The sequence below is a fragment of the Lissotriton vulgaris genome, chromosome 2_1, assembly GCF_964263255.1.
Source record: "Lissotriton vulgaris chromosome 2_1, aLisVul1.2, whole genome shotgun sequence".
NCBI lineage: Eukaryota > Metazoa > Chordata > Amphibia > Caudata > Salamandridae > Lissotriton > Lissotriton vulgaris.
This window is the reverse complement of record NC_141687.1, coordinates 1,672,718,697-1,672,735,207: the sequence shown is the minus strand read 5'-3', so window position 1 is coordinate 1,672,735,207 and position 16,511 is coordinate 1,672,718,697. Positions and strand designations below refer to the sequence as shown.

General features: G+C 45.0%; 1 protein-coding gene across 1 annotated transcript in view; it reads right to left on the bottom strand.

Moving 5' to 3' along the window:
* ZNF683 (zinc finger protein 683) overlaps positions 1-15,674 on the bottom strand; it is a 52,782-nt gene extending 37,108 nt beyond the window's left edge. Inside the window, exons 1-3 of the mRNA XM_086958911.1 lie at positions 15,516-15,674; positions 11,510-11,629; positions 1,713-1,947 (exon numbers count right to left, since the gene is read on the bottom strand). Of these exons, the coding sequence (XP_086815037.1) occupies positions 1,713-1,947; positions 11,510-11,629; positions 15,516-15,674 (514 nt within the window). The remainder of the gene's footprint in view (positions 1-1,712; positions 1,948-11,509; positions 11,630-15,515) is intronic.
* Between the last annotated feature and the right edge of the window lie 837 nt (positions 15,675-16,511).

The following is a 16,511-nucleotide window of genomic DNA, read 5'->3' as shown; positions in this document are numbered from 1 at the left end:
CGGTTTGGTATTGGGCCCTCTTGGAAGTCGAGGACAATATAGAAGCTGAATTTACAAGCTTATGAGGTGGAAAATACAGTGATGAAGATATTAAGAAATTCTGGTTCGACTCCTTTGGTATGTTGCAGACAGAGGTAAAACCTGAATCACTTAAGAGGAATCACCTGTATACTATCTACAGAGTCTATTGGTCTCCCCAGAAGTTATCAAAGGTTACAGGCAACACGTATAAGTGCCCAAGGTACAAATATTCCGCAGCAGATGGCATGCATATGTTTTTGGAATGTCCAAAATTCAAACTTTTTTGGATAGGGTTGTGCAATTTCTTGGAGGAAATACTTAGGAAGCCAATTAAAGTAAACCCGTTTGAAATTTTTTGGACTTCCACATGGATACCATCTGAATGCACCTAGCTCAAAACTTATATTCCACGTCATATTATTGGCGAGACAGGAGATATGTAGGCTCTGGAAATCAGAACCCCCTACCTTTGTCGAGGGTTTAAAGAATATTATTTACATAAGCGAATAAGACACAGCTTGTGATCCAAGTAGCAAAGTTAAGATCTGGTCTGCACTAGAGGAGTGGAGGCAGAAGACAAGCGAGTCCTATGATTAAGCCAAATACGCTGTTGGTCCTTGCCTCTCCAATATCTTTTCTTTCCGAGGGTCCCCACATGTGAAAGAAGATGGAAGTGGAAAACAGCATTTTCCATTTTCCATCTTTGTAGGGAATCTCCCGCTCTCTCTCTTTCCCCGAGGGCTGTCACATTTTGGTATAGAGAGAAAAGAGAAGTCCAAACAAGAAAGTTGTCAGAATGAGGACTAATAAAAAAAAGAAGTTATGTCCAGTCTGTAGAAAGAAACGTGCAGTTTGCAATAAAAGTTTAGGTCAGTTTTTAGCAATATATTTTCAGCATGTAATAAATAACATGTCTTCAATATTAAATAACAGAGAAGATCAAATTATAATAATATCAGAGTTTAGTCAGTAATAACCAAAGTTCAGTTAGTATTGATGTGTTCAGTCTATAGTACAGCCTTATAGCCCGCCGTCGCGGGCTATACAGGCCATTAAAGGCCCACTCCAAGTTCGTCTCGGGCCATTAATAAGGGAGAGGGACTTTAATACCAGTATTATAGCCCTCCGTAGTTAGGGAGGGCTATAAGGCTAATAGAACTTTTGCCCCTAGAGGGCAGAATGTTCTACCAAAAAAAAAAAGGCCTCACAGAGTCCGATGGAATTAAAATACCCTTAGGCTCTGTGAGGCCTTTGTTCACAGCAAGAGCTGTGAAGAACAACATTGGAATATTGGAGTTCGGGGCTTCTGGCGGCCTTTAGAAACCCGGAGCACGCCATTGTTTTCAATGGAGCGCCCAACATTCTTGTGTTCTAATAAGAAATGCCCAGTTTGTATTACGATGTCTTTAGTCTTTTGCTGTAACAGATTTGGCCTTAAAAGAAATGTTCAGTATGTAATAGGTGTTCAGTTTGTAATAACATGTTAAGCCATTGTAAGCAGCTAGTAATAACGTGGCTAGCTTGTCTTAATAGTAGTACAGTTTATAACAATGTCTTCAGTAATTTGCAACTGTGAGGTTCCGTCTATATAACATATGACCCAGTCTGTAATAACAGTTAGTCATTCACTAACAACAGGTGTTGAATCCATATTAATAGTAGACATTAGTTCAGTAGTAATGGAGTCTCACCTGGTGAAACAGACTGATCCTTGGACTGCGCTGTGTCGGCTCGACTGTCCCAAACTAGGAGTTTGGTGCCAGCCAGGATAGGTCTGTGGGTGTGGAAGAAGATGGCCCCATCGGTCTGAACAGCAGTCAGGTTGTGCAGCTGACAGGAATGCACCCGCCGCACATAGCACATCCAGTTACAATAATGGGGATCTGATGTGTCCAGGAGCTTCTTATGGCATCCCTGTGAAAAAACCTTCACACACATAGACATATGCATGAGTGCTCTATTATAATCATTTATTTTTATTAATTGTTTTTAAGAAAAGATCCTTCTGTTATTTGTTTTGTTCTGTTTATTGAGGTAAGCAACACAAAATGATCCAAAATGCAGGCTTAGAAGGGAGCCAGTGTAAAACTGTAAATAGGAAGTGTTATCACCCTACTCATTTTATCAATCTTGGAAGATTGGCAGGCTGAATCACCATGTAGTGACCAGACCCTATGATCTCCGAGGTACAAACAGATTTTCGCAACAAGCACTGAAATCATTAGGCTATCTTACGACTTTAGGGAAATCAACAAAGTCAGAGTATCACAATGTCTCATACATCACACATGCTGATGGCGCCTACAACAAATGAACTGCAGCTTACAATGTTCTTTTGGTGCCGACCTAGCACCTCACCTGGCACACAAGTAAGATGAATCTGATATCTGGCCATGTGATGTGACCTCATTCTTCCAGAGCTAGAGTATTGTTATGCACCACGTGTTTTCCCTCACTTCTATCTCCTTCAAGAACATTATCGGTGAACTAATGACTGCCACAATATGATTTTGTTGGTAAAATGATGATGTCCTGCTCAGTTGATGATTGGATTGTTTGTCAGCCTTTTTGTTTTTTTCCTGGTTGCAAAACTTAGTGAATATTGGAAAACTTAGTGAATATTCAGTTCCCTTGGCATTCGGCCAGGTGTGCTTTAAACCATATTGAAATCAAATACCTAAAATGTTCTGTAATAATTAAATTGAATGATTCTAACATCTGTTTCTTCAGTAGTAGTGGTAGTAGCAGTACTAGTAGTATTAGCAGTAGTATTGATAACAGTGTTATTACTATCTGTGGGGCTTATTACGAGTTTGGCAGAGAAGGTTTACAGAGTACCCTTTCCACCAGACTGAAGGTTCAACCATCTATCAGACAGATGGACCTTAAGTGTGTCAGTGATTGAAACTATTCTGAGTCCTTCGCTGACATACTCCTTTGACCCACTAACTGAGGTTTGGCCATTTGACTGCCTACCTGATTTAGAGTAGGGTTGAATGACCATTTTTTACTATCCCTTACCATCTGGAAAAATGTGGGGGTAAGGGACAGTAAAAATGTTTAAATTACCCCCACACTATGCCAATGTTTAGAGTTGTCCGCAAGGCAGACAGACAACTCTAAATTTGGTGGGCGGCGGCCCCTCGGTATGGCGGGAATAAAGTACTCTGCCATACCAACAGATTTACCTCCATCCATCAAACTCTAAGTCAGTCTCTAAATATCTCATGTTCTTAGAGCCATCAGCACTTGCAACTTTTTGGGTGTAACAGGTGATTCTGTGTAGGGGTGGTAGGACTTACTAATTTCTTACCTATACTCGGACAATTTTTCCTCCTCACTTGATTAATTGTACACTTAATCTATGCTTGACCTTTCCGTCAACAATCTCTTATTTTGAGATCAAATAGATTCCAGGTGTAAGCTACTTTTACGGCAAAAATAAGTAACTTCTCTAACTGCCACCTTTAGAGCAAAGCGGTATCACTGTATTTATAATACTGTATTAACACAATTGTGGCACTACTGCAATGACACATCTTGCCCAGCTATCGCCACCATAAAAGTGGTGGTGACTCTGTGCCTATAACTGAGGTAGAAACCTGCATGAGCATTATTTTCCACGCTTTACTCTTAATTGTATTTCTAGAGCATATACTTCTAATATGCCTTACTTTATTTGAAATAGCAGCCATACAAACACGTTAGAAGCAGAAAACAGACTAAGAAAAAGTGCTCTTCTGTAGCCAAAAGTACAATACCCAGTCCCAAGGCAAACCCACAATGAACATGGCACAAATATACACATGAATCTGGTATTAAGTTATCAGAGACTCATAGACCATTCTCTTTTTTGCTGCTCTGTAGTTCCAAAAATGGTATCACTTCGGCTTAGTTTTAGTGGTATAATAATATTGAAAAGTGTATGCTTGCTCATTTAATTGAAAGCACACCTGCATTGCTCTTCCTCCAAGCGCTTCTTGCAGTTATTCCCCAGCGACACTATAACAGAGATGCACTTAGTTTACATTCCATCTGCAGGATCTGCAGTAGACGAATGTTTCCCCTGGTACAGCGCAAGCTGCTGCATGGACTGTGGTGCCCAGTGGTATTCAATTGATAGTTTTGAATAAGGACAACTTGATTGTTCAAGAGACATTTATTGGACGTTTCATTATTTGGATTACAGACATAGGTTACAGTAGTTTTATCTTCAACATGCCTTAGCAAAATATGGCTCTTAGGTTTCTGAAGCAGATAATGTTGAAAAGAGAGGTTTTCAAGAGAAATTTTCATAATGTTATTGATACTAATGTTTGAGTTTTTGTGAAAAATCAACAGCTGCATTCATGTCCGAAAAGTCCAGTACATTGAAAAATGTGAAAGACATGTTTATGGCACAGACCCAGACTGCAGGTAGAATTACAAAACTCAAATACTTCTGAGATAAATATTCTCTAGAAGATGTGAGGTGTTTTTCTCTTCTAAACCTATTGAAGGTTCATTCTTAAAGAGAAAACTTAAAAGAAAACACTTAATTGATTTTGGCAACTATCCCTGCCAAGTAATTAAGCAACACCACAAGTAATAAAGTTACTGTCTTGTTAGGTCCAGTCAAAGGTTTCAATAATTTGAACCTATGTTCAACCCCTAGTAGCTATGGCAGAAAGCAGACAGGCTTAACTTAGGAAAATGTGTACAGCATTTAGAAGTACCAAACCACATCATATGTTGAAAGAACAATATTATAATAATTCCACACCAATTTATAACAATAGAGAAAAATATAATAAGCAAAATGAGACCAAAACAACAAACATTTAAAAAAAAGGGGGAACCAGAAATATGGGGGTTTAAATATTTAAGTCAAAAGGGAGCCAGAAAGTGCAAAGAGCTTATGATATTCAATAGTCGTGGCACACCAAGACATCGGATTGATATGAGGCAGACCGCGAAGGAGCATAGACTAGATACACTAAGTAGATTGACTCTGGTGAGGTCTGGAAATATGAAAGTTCAAAAAAGTTCCTAAGTCCCAATATGTAAAGAGACATTGGATTTCTAAGTAAAGACTCTTCTCCATGTGTGACAAGCCTGTAATTCAATTTGATTCTGTTGCACTGCCAGTCACATTCTTTTTGGGGTCAGTCCACTTAAAGTTCTGGAGCATAGGTTTTGAAAAAGTTCTTTGACTTCGTCTGTTGCACAAATAACCACAGGGGTACACATCCAAGGCCCCCAGGACCTGAGGGGGAGCACACAGTAAATCATGTTGTCAGGCAAAGGGGAATAGCAAAGTCTAATCCAAGTCCAGTTGCCACTGGCCAGCCGGTATTCTTCACAGGAATATCCTCTTCAGTTTTTATGCTCCTGGAACCACCCAGGGGTTCAGCCTTATGATCCTTGGAGATCTTCTGTCCTTGGATTTCAAGTAGCAGACAGCCTAACTTCATTAGGACCTTCTCACAGGTCACAGATGCCAAGTACAGTAGGTTCCGTCCACTAGGTATAATTTCACAAATCGAGCAGAGTTCTGAGGAAGTCTGGGTGAGGGTCCAGGTTTGTAGGGCTCACCAGCCTTTGGGTAGGGTCACCCTGAGATACTCCTAGCTCCTCTATTACCAATGGAGTAAAGGTTCCAGGCCCTAACCTGCCCTATTATCCAGGTTGAAGCAGGCACAGTACCCAACACCCCCAGAGACCGAACTCTGGTAGGGTAAAAAAGGGTCCTTCTGCAACCAGACAGTGGATAGACAAGAATTGTCATAGCATCCTATTCTCTCCCTTTCAAGTTCCCCAAAGAGTTCCATCTGGCTCAACATACCTGTCAGACAAGATTTGACCATGTGGTGTCAACAGAATGCCCACTGCCCCACCCTGAATATTCTATTGAGCTTAGAGGAGTCATCTCTGTCTATTCAGGTCAGTCTATTGTGTGCTCTTGTGGTGAATGCCACACCTCTGTCACACCTCTTTCCGGGCTAACCGAAGGCTGGGAGTTGGCAGAGACTGACGTTAATTAGCCTTCTGACAGCTTAATTTGGAAAAAGATAACTTTCTTAAATTTACTTTTCCTTAAATTCTTATTAAAAATCCAACCTCACCAGGGAGTTGGATTTTTAATAACTATTACAAATATTTGTTTGAATATTTTTAAAGCTTGTCCGGTTTCCAAGATACAGTATTAGTATTTTTCTCTGTACTCTATTTTTCTACATAGGGCAGCTGGCCCTGCCACAGTGAAAATAGTTTTTAGGGCCTTGTCACTGTAGGAACATTAACATTAATTTTATACATGCCCCACTATTAAATACCATGCACACTACCCTGTGGGCTACAAGGCTTCCATAGGATTGACTTAATAATATTTAAAGGGGGAGGGATAACTTGTTAAAATGGGTTACTTTAACAGGTCGCACTGCAAGTTTTACACTGCAGCAGTCAAACTGCATGGTAGGCCTGAAACCATGTTTTCCTTTGTCACACTAGTGGACGGCAGAATAAGTGCTGTAATCCGAAGGTGATATGTTAACTTTCTATGCCATCTGAGTATTTGGTGCACCAAATTCTATGGCCTTATAAGTAAGTTAATTAGGCCAATCAGGGATTAGCCAATGTCTGCATGTATAATGGGTCAAGGCGCATACACCAGACACTTGCTCCAATGTGCAAAGCCTAACGCACAGCAATAAAGTTCACCAAAAAATGGAAGTGACAGTGCAAAGGGTTGCTTTGTCCCACACATGCTCTCCCTAGCTAAAAACCCAAGGAGCAATAGCCATTCCTTTGGCAGTTCTCGTTGTTTTATTCAGAAAGCATTCAGGAAGCCCTCTGCATTGATTGCTGGGTCAGTTCCCGTCTTACACCAGTAGGATGTAAGACAGTTGCCAAGCCCACTTCCTGTGGGAAGTTGGACCATCCCAACAGTTTTGGGGCTACCCTCAAGTTCTGCGTTCAACAGTACTGCCACTCAATCAAGCTCAGCTCCAGTCACTAGCCTGGTCCATGAGGACCCCTTCTCATCTACAGACCCCACCTGGGATAGAGCTAACATTCGCCTACCGATAAAGGCATCCCTGCAAGTGTATAGGACTATCGTGGCCAACGAGGTAATGTGGCTCCTAAGTCTGCCTTCTGTCCCAAAGTGAGGGCCAGCTCTGTCATGGTCCTGATGCCTGGTTTGGTTTCTTAAGCTACTTCTCAACCTTAACAGACTAGTCTTCACAGACTTATTCTGCCAACGATAAGGCAACCCCTTCCAGGAACCACAATGTCGCAAATGCGTGAAAGTGCTTAGCAGATAGTGCTTTATAGAAGGAGCCCCAAGGAGGACGAAAGGCCAATGGGCAGAAACCTAAACAAATATCAACAAAGACTCCAGAAAGCTGAGATAACTTGACACAAGAAGAAGCAAAGTGGTGAGCTGGAGAAAAGCTGTACAGATCGAAGCAGGTGTCACCGTCTTGAACTATGATATCGTCAAAGAGCTCTCCAACCCCAACGCCGGAAACAACAACATCACCCCTTCGCAAGACCTCTGCAACTCCCTCGCCTCCTACTTCCACAACAAGATCGCAGACATACACAACAGCTTCAGCACTCAACCGACGAACGCCACGACCGAACCACCGCCCCCCACCACCACCCTCCGCGCCTGGACTCCGATCAGCACCGAAGACACAGTCCGCACGATGAACTCCATCCACTCCGGATCTCCGACCGACCCCTGCCCCCACCATGTTTTCAACAAGGCCGACGCTGTCATCGCATCCCACCTGCGGGACATCATCAACAACTCCTTTGACACCGCTACCTTACCGGAGAGCTGGAAGCACGCCGAACTCAGCGCCCTACTTAAGAAACCATCGGCCGACCCCACCGACCTCAAGAACTACCGCCCCATCACGCTGCTCCCGTTTCCTGCAAAAGTCATCGAGAAGACCGTCAACAAGCAGCTGGCCGCCTTCCTCGAGTAGAACGGATCCCTCGACCCCTCACAGTCTGGCTTCCGGGCCAACCACAGCACCGAGACCGCCCTGATCGCAGCCACCGATGACATCCGAGCCCTGCTCGACAACGGAGAAACAGCGGCCCTCATCCTCCTCGACCTCTCCGCGGCCTTCGACACTGTCTGCCACCGTACCCTAGTACAACGCCTCAGCAACGTCGGAGTCCAGGAGAAGGCACTGGAGTGGATCATCTCCTTCCTCGCCGAGAGGACACAGAGAGTCTGTCCCCCTCTATTCAGATATGAAGCCACCGAAGTCATCTGCGGCGTTCCTCAAGGCTCCTCGCTCAGTCCAACCCTCTTCAACGTCTACATGAGCCCCCTCGCAGACATCGCACGCCAGCACAACCTCAACATCATCTCCTACGCCGACGACACCCAGCTGATCCTCTCCCTTACCAACGACCCCGCCACCGCCAGAGCCAACCTTCACGAAGGGATGAAAGAGGTAGCCGAATGGATGAAGAACAGCCGCCTGAAACTGAACTCGGACAAGACGGAAGTCCTCATCCTGGGATCCTCACCCGCCGCTTGAGACGACTCCTGGTGGCCCCCCGCCCTAGGCAGCGCACCCAAACCAACAGACCACGCACGCAACCTGGGCTTCATCCTGGACTCCTCCCTCTCCTTGACCAGACAAGTCAACGCCGTCTCCTCGTCGTGCTTCAACATCCTGCGCATGCTACGTAAGATCTTCCGGTGGATCCCCACCGAGATCAGGAAGACGGTCACCCAGGCCCTCGTCACCAGCCGTCTGGACTACGGCAACTCCCTCTACGCCGGAACCACCGCCAAACTCCAGAAGAGACTCCAGCGGATCCAGAACGCCTCAGCACGACTCATCCTGGACATCCCCCGTCGCAGCCACATCTCCGGACACCTGAGAGACCTGCACTGGCTCCTGGTCAACAAGAGAATCACCTTCCGTCTCCTCACCCACGCACACAAAGCCCTACACAACCAAGGCCCAGGATACCTCAACAGCCGCCTCAACTTCTACGCTCCCAAACGCCAGCTTTGATCGACCAGCCACGCCCTCGCCGCCGTCCCCCGAATCCGAAGAGCCACCACAGGGGGACGGTCCTTCTCCTACCTCGCCGCCAAGACTTGGAACTCCCTCCCCACCCACCTCCGCCTGACCCAGGACCACCTCGCCTTCAGGAAGCAACTCAAGACCTGGCTGTTCGAGCAGTAGCGAACCCCCCTCCCCCAGTGCCTTGAGACCCTCTGGGTGAGTAGTGCGCTATATAAATGCGATGATTGATTGATTGATTGAAAAGGCAAGACAGGGAGTAGAACACTCATGGAGTACAGTGGAATAAGGGAAAGAAAAACAGGCAGAAGCAAGGAGCCTGACGAACAACTACTCGAAGCGTTGAGACGCAAAGAGTAGAAAGAGCCACCCCCTTTTATAGGTCAGAAAACAGGAAGTTGTGTTGTTGCCATGTTGATTTGGGAAAGACCCTCAGTAACTTGCAGAGCAACTGCCATCTTAGGGTGGGACAACTATTTCTTTCCCCAACAACCTCACTAAGAAAACCTGGAAAGTTCACAAAAGCTTAGGTAGTGGAAAGGTTCATAGCAGTGACAAATTGCAACTATCATTTTACTTTAATTCCTTTTGGGGTAGAGGCACGCCTCTTGCAAATGTCATTCCATCTCCTTTTGGTGTGGTTCCTCTGTGCTCACCTCTACTCGTCCCTTCCCCCATCTGCTGCAAGGCCCTAACTATCCATTTTATCATCCAGTATACCCTCATTGTATTGTCTTGTACTTGTATTTAGAAGCCAAAATAAGATCAGACTCATTGCATGCTACAACCATGAGGGTGTGCTTGGTTGTAAAGATGTATATGAGTGCGGTCTGTAGGGGAAGTGTTTTGGTGTAAAGTGTGAGGAACCACAGAGATGATCTTTTCTTGTCTTGGGGGACAGTGCTTCATAGTGAAGTGATAAGAAGATGGACACAAAATAGGGTGTGGGTCATTACTTTATTGGTTAGTGGGAGTCATTCTGCAGGTCACTAAAAGACTTCTCGGGCAGCAGTTAAAACCACTGAACCGTGTCCTGCACTGGATGCAGCAGACGGATGCCCTGTACAATCTTGGACTTGCCACATTAATCTCCCTTTTTATCTCTCCCCACCATGGGATGCTGCTTTCAACCCATCGGTGTCTGATAACCAAAAGAACCATTGGCAAAGGCCTAATGGGAAAAAAAACTTAAGGCGTGATGAGGCAGCTGCTGGCCGAGTCGTTTCATAGGTGTGCACATGCGTTTTGATGCATGCTCACATATACGTCATAACGCAAGTGGGGATATGCATCACCATGCATGTACAGGCCTATGAAATGATATGGCTGCCATTTTTTTATCTACTGATCCAAGATATATTGATAAATATAAAAAAAACATATTTTACTAACACAAAAACACTTTTTATAAGGCAGAGGGGCCGCCAGCAATTTGCTGTCTGGCTCTCCAATTTTCTTTTTTTTTAAAGGACCCTAGGGATGGGTGAAGGAGCGGGTGAGTGGAAGCAATAGGGAGTGGGTGGGTGGATAAAATAAAAAAAACGGAGAAGAAAAACAGCAACACTTGAAGACGGGAGCAACACATGGTAGTGGGGGAGAAGCACAGAAAGTAAAGAGCAGCACAGAGGCCAAGGTAGAGTTTGGCTGGGAGAGAAGCACACAAGAGAGAGAGAGCAAGCAGTACAGAGTACGGGAAGTTATTTGGTGGAGGGAAAAGCACACGAGGGAGAGAGGTAGAAAAAATGCACTCTTGTGAAGTGCTTAACCAAAAAGAAAAAAGTAGTTCCTTAAAAGTGAAGAAGTAGAAGGATACATGTCAACCAATCAAAAGGATGGTAAAGACGCTATGCGCCAGGGGAGATACAAACACAAGAAGCAAATGAGATGGAGAATAAACCACCAGTGGAAAGCAATGAGAGGCCTGTGAGCCCACTGTAAGCTTTTGGTAAGCCCACAAAAGGCTCTTTCGCCACTAGACATCTTGCACATTCTGGTAGGCGCAACCTAAGCACTTGCCTCTTTTACTGCATAAATTGAAGCTAATCACAGTGAAAACATAATACTAGATTTACAGTACCAAATTACAACCGTTTTTGGGATTCTCCTTATATTCAGCAGTATTTTTGCAGTTTTTATCAATTTTCACAGAAATTAGCAATTTCAAAAAATGTAAGCATGTTGTTCACCAATCTTTAAAATATTTTACTGTGCTGTGGTAGTGTGTAAAAGTTTTGGGTTATGTGCATGAGGAGCTGTTTTGTAACGTTCAAATGTTGAATACATTTCTAGAAATTGGATAAGATTTCACGACAAAAGCTTTGCATATCTTCCAGAGGCACCAGGAATGTTAACTTATCTCCAAATATGCCAACCCTGCTTTGGGTGCCTGGACCAGAATCAAAGCCTTGGAACCATGAACCCTGCTATGTTGGGACCCAGTGACTCACCGTCCACAGAAAGTCAGTCTCCGCAGTGTTTGGAACAGCCTCTTTGGTGTAGATCTTCGCAACTAAAGGTCCAAAGCGGGTACCTGGGGGGATGTACTCCCTGCTGATCACCGCAGTCACCTGCAAGGAAACAAAATAAACTGTTATGGGCTTATGGAAGGTGTCCTAGCCTATCACAAGCCAAAGGAGAGGCGCCCAGAGGTCCCCTACACACTGAAAAACTTGCCCATGAGCAATGGCAATGGTTCCACATTCTTTTTTTCCCCACAGAAACCACAAATGCCATCGATTTTTTTACACCCCTCACTCACCACATTCACTAACAACTGCTGCTAACTACTCAACTCATTCCTAATACATGTGCCACCACCTTCTCCACACCACATCCGGTGTTCGCCATATTCATATCTCGCTGCTTTTTGTGCAGCACAACACCTAGCGGCAACTGCTTCATACTCCTACAACGTGGCCAGCTGTCATGCGTTTAACTGATCCACACTTCTCTCCCCTTTAATAACCCCTACTAACACTTACAGATACCCACCCTTGTCACTACTCATTTACCACACACACAAGAAACTGCTCAAAACAACTCACACCAACACCAACTACTCAACACACTTCAAAGCAAGCATTTACCACTGACTGCTAAAGACACCTCTCACAACAAAACTGACCATCAACTACCAAACGCACCTTCCACCACACACTGACCACAATCCTCACTAACAGCTGGTCCACACTGACCAGCACTGCTATACCCTAAAGTTGGTTAGCCTTAACACTAGGTCACTATGTTGTCATAGTCTTGAAATGTTCACCTTATTGCAAGACAAAGACATTTGCATTCTGACCTTGACTGAGACCTGGATGGGGGACAACTCCCTACCAGACATATAGCCGCCGTCCCTGTAAACTATGACATTCACTGGCAGAATCGTACAGGGAACACTCGAGGGGGAGGAGTGGCAATAATATTCAAGAGACATCTAGCAGCGACCAAAATACTGGCTGAGACAGCGGATCTGGCCGACTTGCTGGCAATAAAAACCATGCTTGATAACATGTGTGTTACAGTTCTTACAGCTTATCGCCCTCCCAATGCCACCCCAGGCTTTAACGATTCCTTTATGTCCTCTGTCTCCGACATGTGTTCCAGATATAGAAACATCATAGTCACAGGAGACTTTAATTTTCACTGGGACAAAGAACAGAAACAGCCAGCAGCTAGTTCCCTAGAGACAACTATGTCCTCCCTGGGTTTTAGGCAGCTTGTAAACGCCCCTACTCATATAAAAGGCCACACCTTAGATCTGATATGGACCACAGATTTCAGGGTGGTATTAGCTGGAATCCTCCCCTGTATCTGGTCCGACCATCATCTGATCTACTGTGACATCCCTCTGGATACTATACCCTCCCGTCCAGCACCTAAACCCAGACTGACCCGCCAGTGGAAAAATGTGGACCAACACACACTGACCACGGCACTTAGGGGAATTGTCCAACCGACATCATTTAATAAAGATGTAGACCAAGACTGTAAGGACATGATGGACTATTTAGTAACAGCTATCGATCAGTTAGCACCCGAGAAACTCCAAACAAAAAATAGTGGAATAAAGAGAGCCCCATGGTTCACACCCGCTTTGAGAGACCAAAGGAAGGCTCTGCGTAACATGGAGAGAAACTGGAGGAAAAATAAGGATATAGACTCCTGTGAACAATATAAGAAGGCGCTTCGCAGCTATAAAAAATCCATCCAGGAAACTAAAGCCTCATTTTATGAGATCCGAATAAATAGGGCGACCAATGTTCAAAAGGAAACATTCAAAATCCTGAAGGAATTAACTAAAAAAGCTCAGGATGTAAATAGCAGCATAAACTGTGATACTTTCCAGAAATATTTCCTGGATAAAGTAGATGCCATTATGCTCGAAATAAAAAATATGGGGCATGGCCTCATCGAGCAACAGGCTATCCTAAACCCAGCTGCCAGCTGCTTAGCAACATTTCCCCCTATGGACTCACTAACCCTTGACTCGCTGATGAGGAAGACAAAACCAGGTTCCCCAGCAGATCCTTGCCCCCCTAGTATTTTCTGTTTGGCACGACCTATGTTAGAGGACCATATCCTAGCCACACTGAATAAATCCTTGAGCACCGGCAGGCTCCCCACTAGCTTCAAAGAAGCTCGTGTAAGACCGTTGCTAAAGAAAGTGGGGGCAGATCCCAACGCCTTAAAAAATTATAGACCCATATCCCAGCTGCCTTTCCTGTCCAAAGTTCTTGAGCAACATGTGCTTAAATCTCTGTCTAGCTTCCTGGAGTCTAACCATCTACTCCATGAGAGGCAGGCAGGTTTTCACGCACATCACAGCACCGAACTTGTCATGCTTTCGGTGCTGGATGAGCTCAGAAGGATGGCTGACAGTAAGAGACCGAGCGCCCTGATTTTGTTAGACCTATCAGCGGCGTTCGATACTGTCAGCCATACCCTTCTACTGGACAGGCTGGCTGGGGTTGGGATTCAGGGCTCAGCTCTTCGGTGGCTGGAATCATTCTTATCTGGGAGAACCCAGAGAATCCAGATGGGAGATAGCATATCAGGAGTGGGAGGTCTGACCTGTGGTGTCCCCCAGGGCTCAGCGCTATCCCCACTCCTGTTTAACTTATATCTGCAGCCTCTGATTAACACACTAGCGGAGATGGGCTGCCGGGTGTTCAACTATGCCGACGACACACAGCTGCTGTTGGGCATAGATGATACCGTACAAGCCCAGTCACACGCCCAGGACATACTTAGATACACAGTTCACTGGATGGCTACTAACCAGCTAAAAATTAACCCGGAAAAAACAGAGGTGCTGATAGTACCATCCAAGTGTTCCTCTTGGAGTGACATGTTCTGGCCCCAGGAGCTGGGCACAACTCCACAGCCAGTTACCACAGTCAAAAGTCTTGGCATTAAGTTAGACAGTGCTCTTTCGATGACCAACCAGGTTTCCACTGTGGTTGGTACCTGCACTGGTCTTTTAAGACAGCTGCGCAAACTAGTCCCTCTCCTCTCCGAGCCGATGCTTCGCACAGTGGTTTCTGCCACCATAGTGTCAAGACTCGACTATGGAAATGCGCTCTACTTAGGCCTGCCAAAGACGCTAATTAACAGACTTCAAGTAGTCTTAAATGATGCCGCCAGGCTCATTTTTAATCTCCCGAGGAGAGCGCATGCCTCCCCATTACTAAAGAGTCTACACTGGCTGCCAATCGGGCAGAGGTCCACCTTTAAAAGCCTCTGTATAGCCCATAAAGCCATCTATGGGCAGGCCCCGGCCTACATTAAGGAACGGATTGAGATATATAGACCGGAAAGAAACCTCAGGTCTTCAGACGCCCAACTCCTTGTTTGCCCACGTTTCAAACTGGCTACAATGGGAGGGAGATCTTTCTCGGTCGTACTACCGAACCTATGGAACGCCCTGCCCGAGGCACTCCGTACGGAGGGTAATCTGCTCTGTTTCAGGAAAGCCCTGAAAACCAACCTTTTCAGAACAGCATACAACCTAGCATAATTCCTGTCCTTTCCTCTACCCTTCTCAGTTCCTTGATTGTTATGACATGTGGTATAAGCGCCCTGAGACCTGTAGGTGACTTGGCGCCATATAAACCCGCAATAACAAATAACAAACAAAATAACAAACACACCTGCCACGACACACTTACCCCCAACTGCTCAAAATCCCTCTCACAAAACTTGACTGCAAGGAAACCAATTTCCCAGAACAGCTTTCCCCTCGTTACCACACCGTACACCCTCATGACAACTGGTCCACACATTTAACATCATGTTTAACATAAAGACACTCATCTAATTGATACACGCGCCTCACCTGACATCACCATGCACATCGACGACCCACATTCTTCAAGCAAATCAATCCCTGCTTCATAGGAACATCCACCTCTCCCTTAAAGTTGTAACTTCATCTCCTCCCCTTACACATACCTCATTACTGTTATTGTACTGGAAGGCCAGGTTTTGGGGGAGTGTGGCTCTTGCTCGAGGGAAGCCAAACGAGGTAAAGGGATCCCACGGCTGGTCATTAACAATATAAGTAACTTGCTCATCCGGTTGTGTCTCGGTATGGCTCCTATCGCTTGTCATCTCTGATCTTTGCTACTCTTTGGTCACAGGGTGGACATTCCTAAAAGAAAAAGACTCGTGCTGGATAAGGGCCTTACTGGGACCAACCCTCTCATCCCAAAATCAGCAAATGAGTATATCATATTTGCTCAACAGGGAAGCCACTTTAGAAGTGGCTTCTGGCATTGAAAAAACTTCAACAGAATTAAGTTATATATTCATAAGGGAATCCATCGTCTTCCGGAGCAGGCCATACTAACAAAGAATATTTTAGTATTTAAATATATTTGAATGAAAACTTCAGTTGATATTGTTTGTGGTTATCATTTAAGACCAGAAAAGCTACTTAATCACAGCCATTATGATGAACTACATAACCCTAACTCCACAAATGCATTGCTCATAACATCACTCATGATTTCACAGATCACTTCGCCTGTGTCATTACATATTGCACCATCACTGACATATTAGTAATGTTTCAGGTGCCCTCAATTCCCCTGTACCTGTGACCTCAATGGGCTTCACCTTTGATCAAGTTCAGTATGCTCTAGGTGCATATCATGTCCTTCCACTAGGCTCTTTACCCAACACCCTTTCACAAAGAGCCTGATGGAGCCCAGGAGATGCAGGATCTAGCCTTTGTGAAGACCGCACGCTGAGTGCCCTCACCCCTGGGGCTCACTGGGCACAGAGAGTTCTGAATATAGGTTCTGACATTTGGCCACGCCCTGTACACAGGACCTGTGCCCCACATCCTGCAGAGCATGGCCTTGTGTGATTGTCAACTTTGTATGTGCATTAATGTATATGTAATGAGTAAAGGCTTCTATAATTACCACCACTGTCTAAACATAT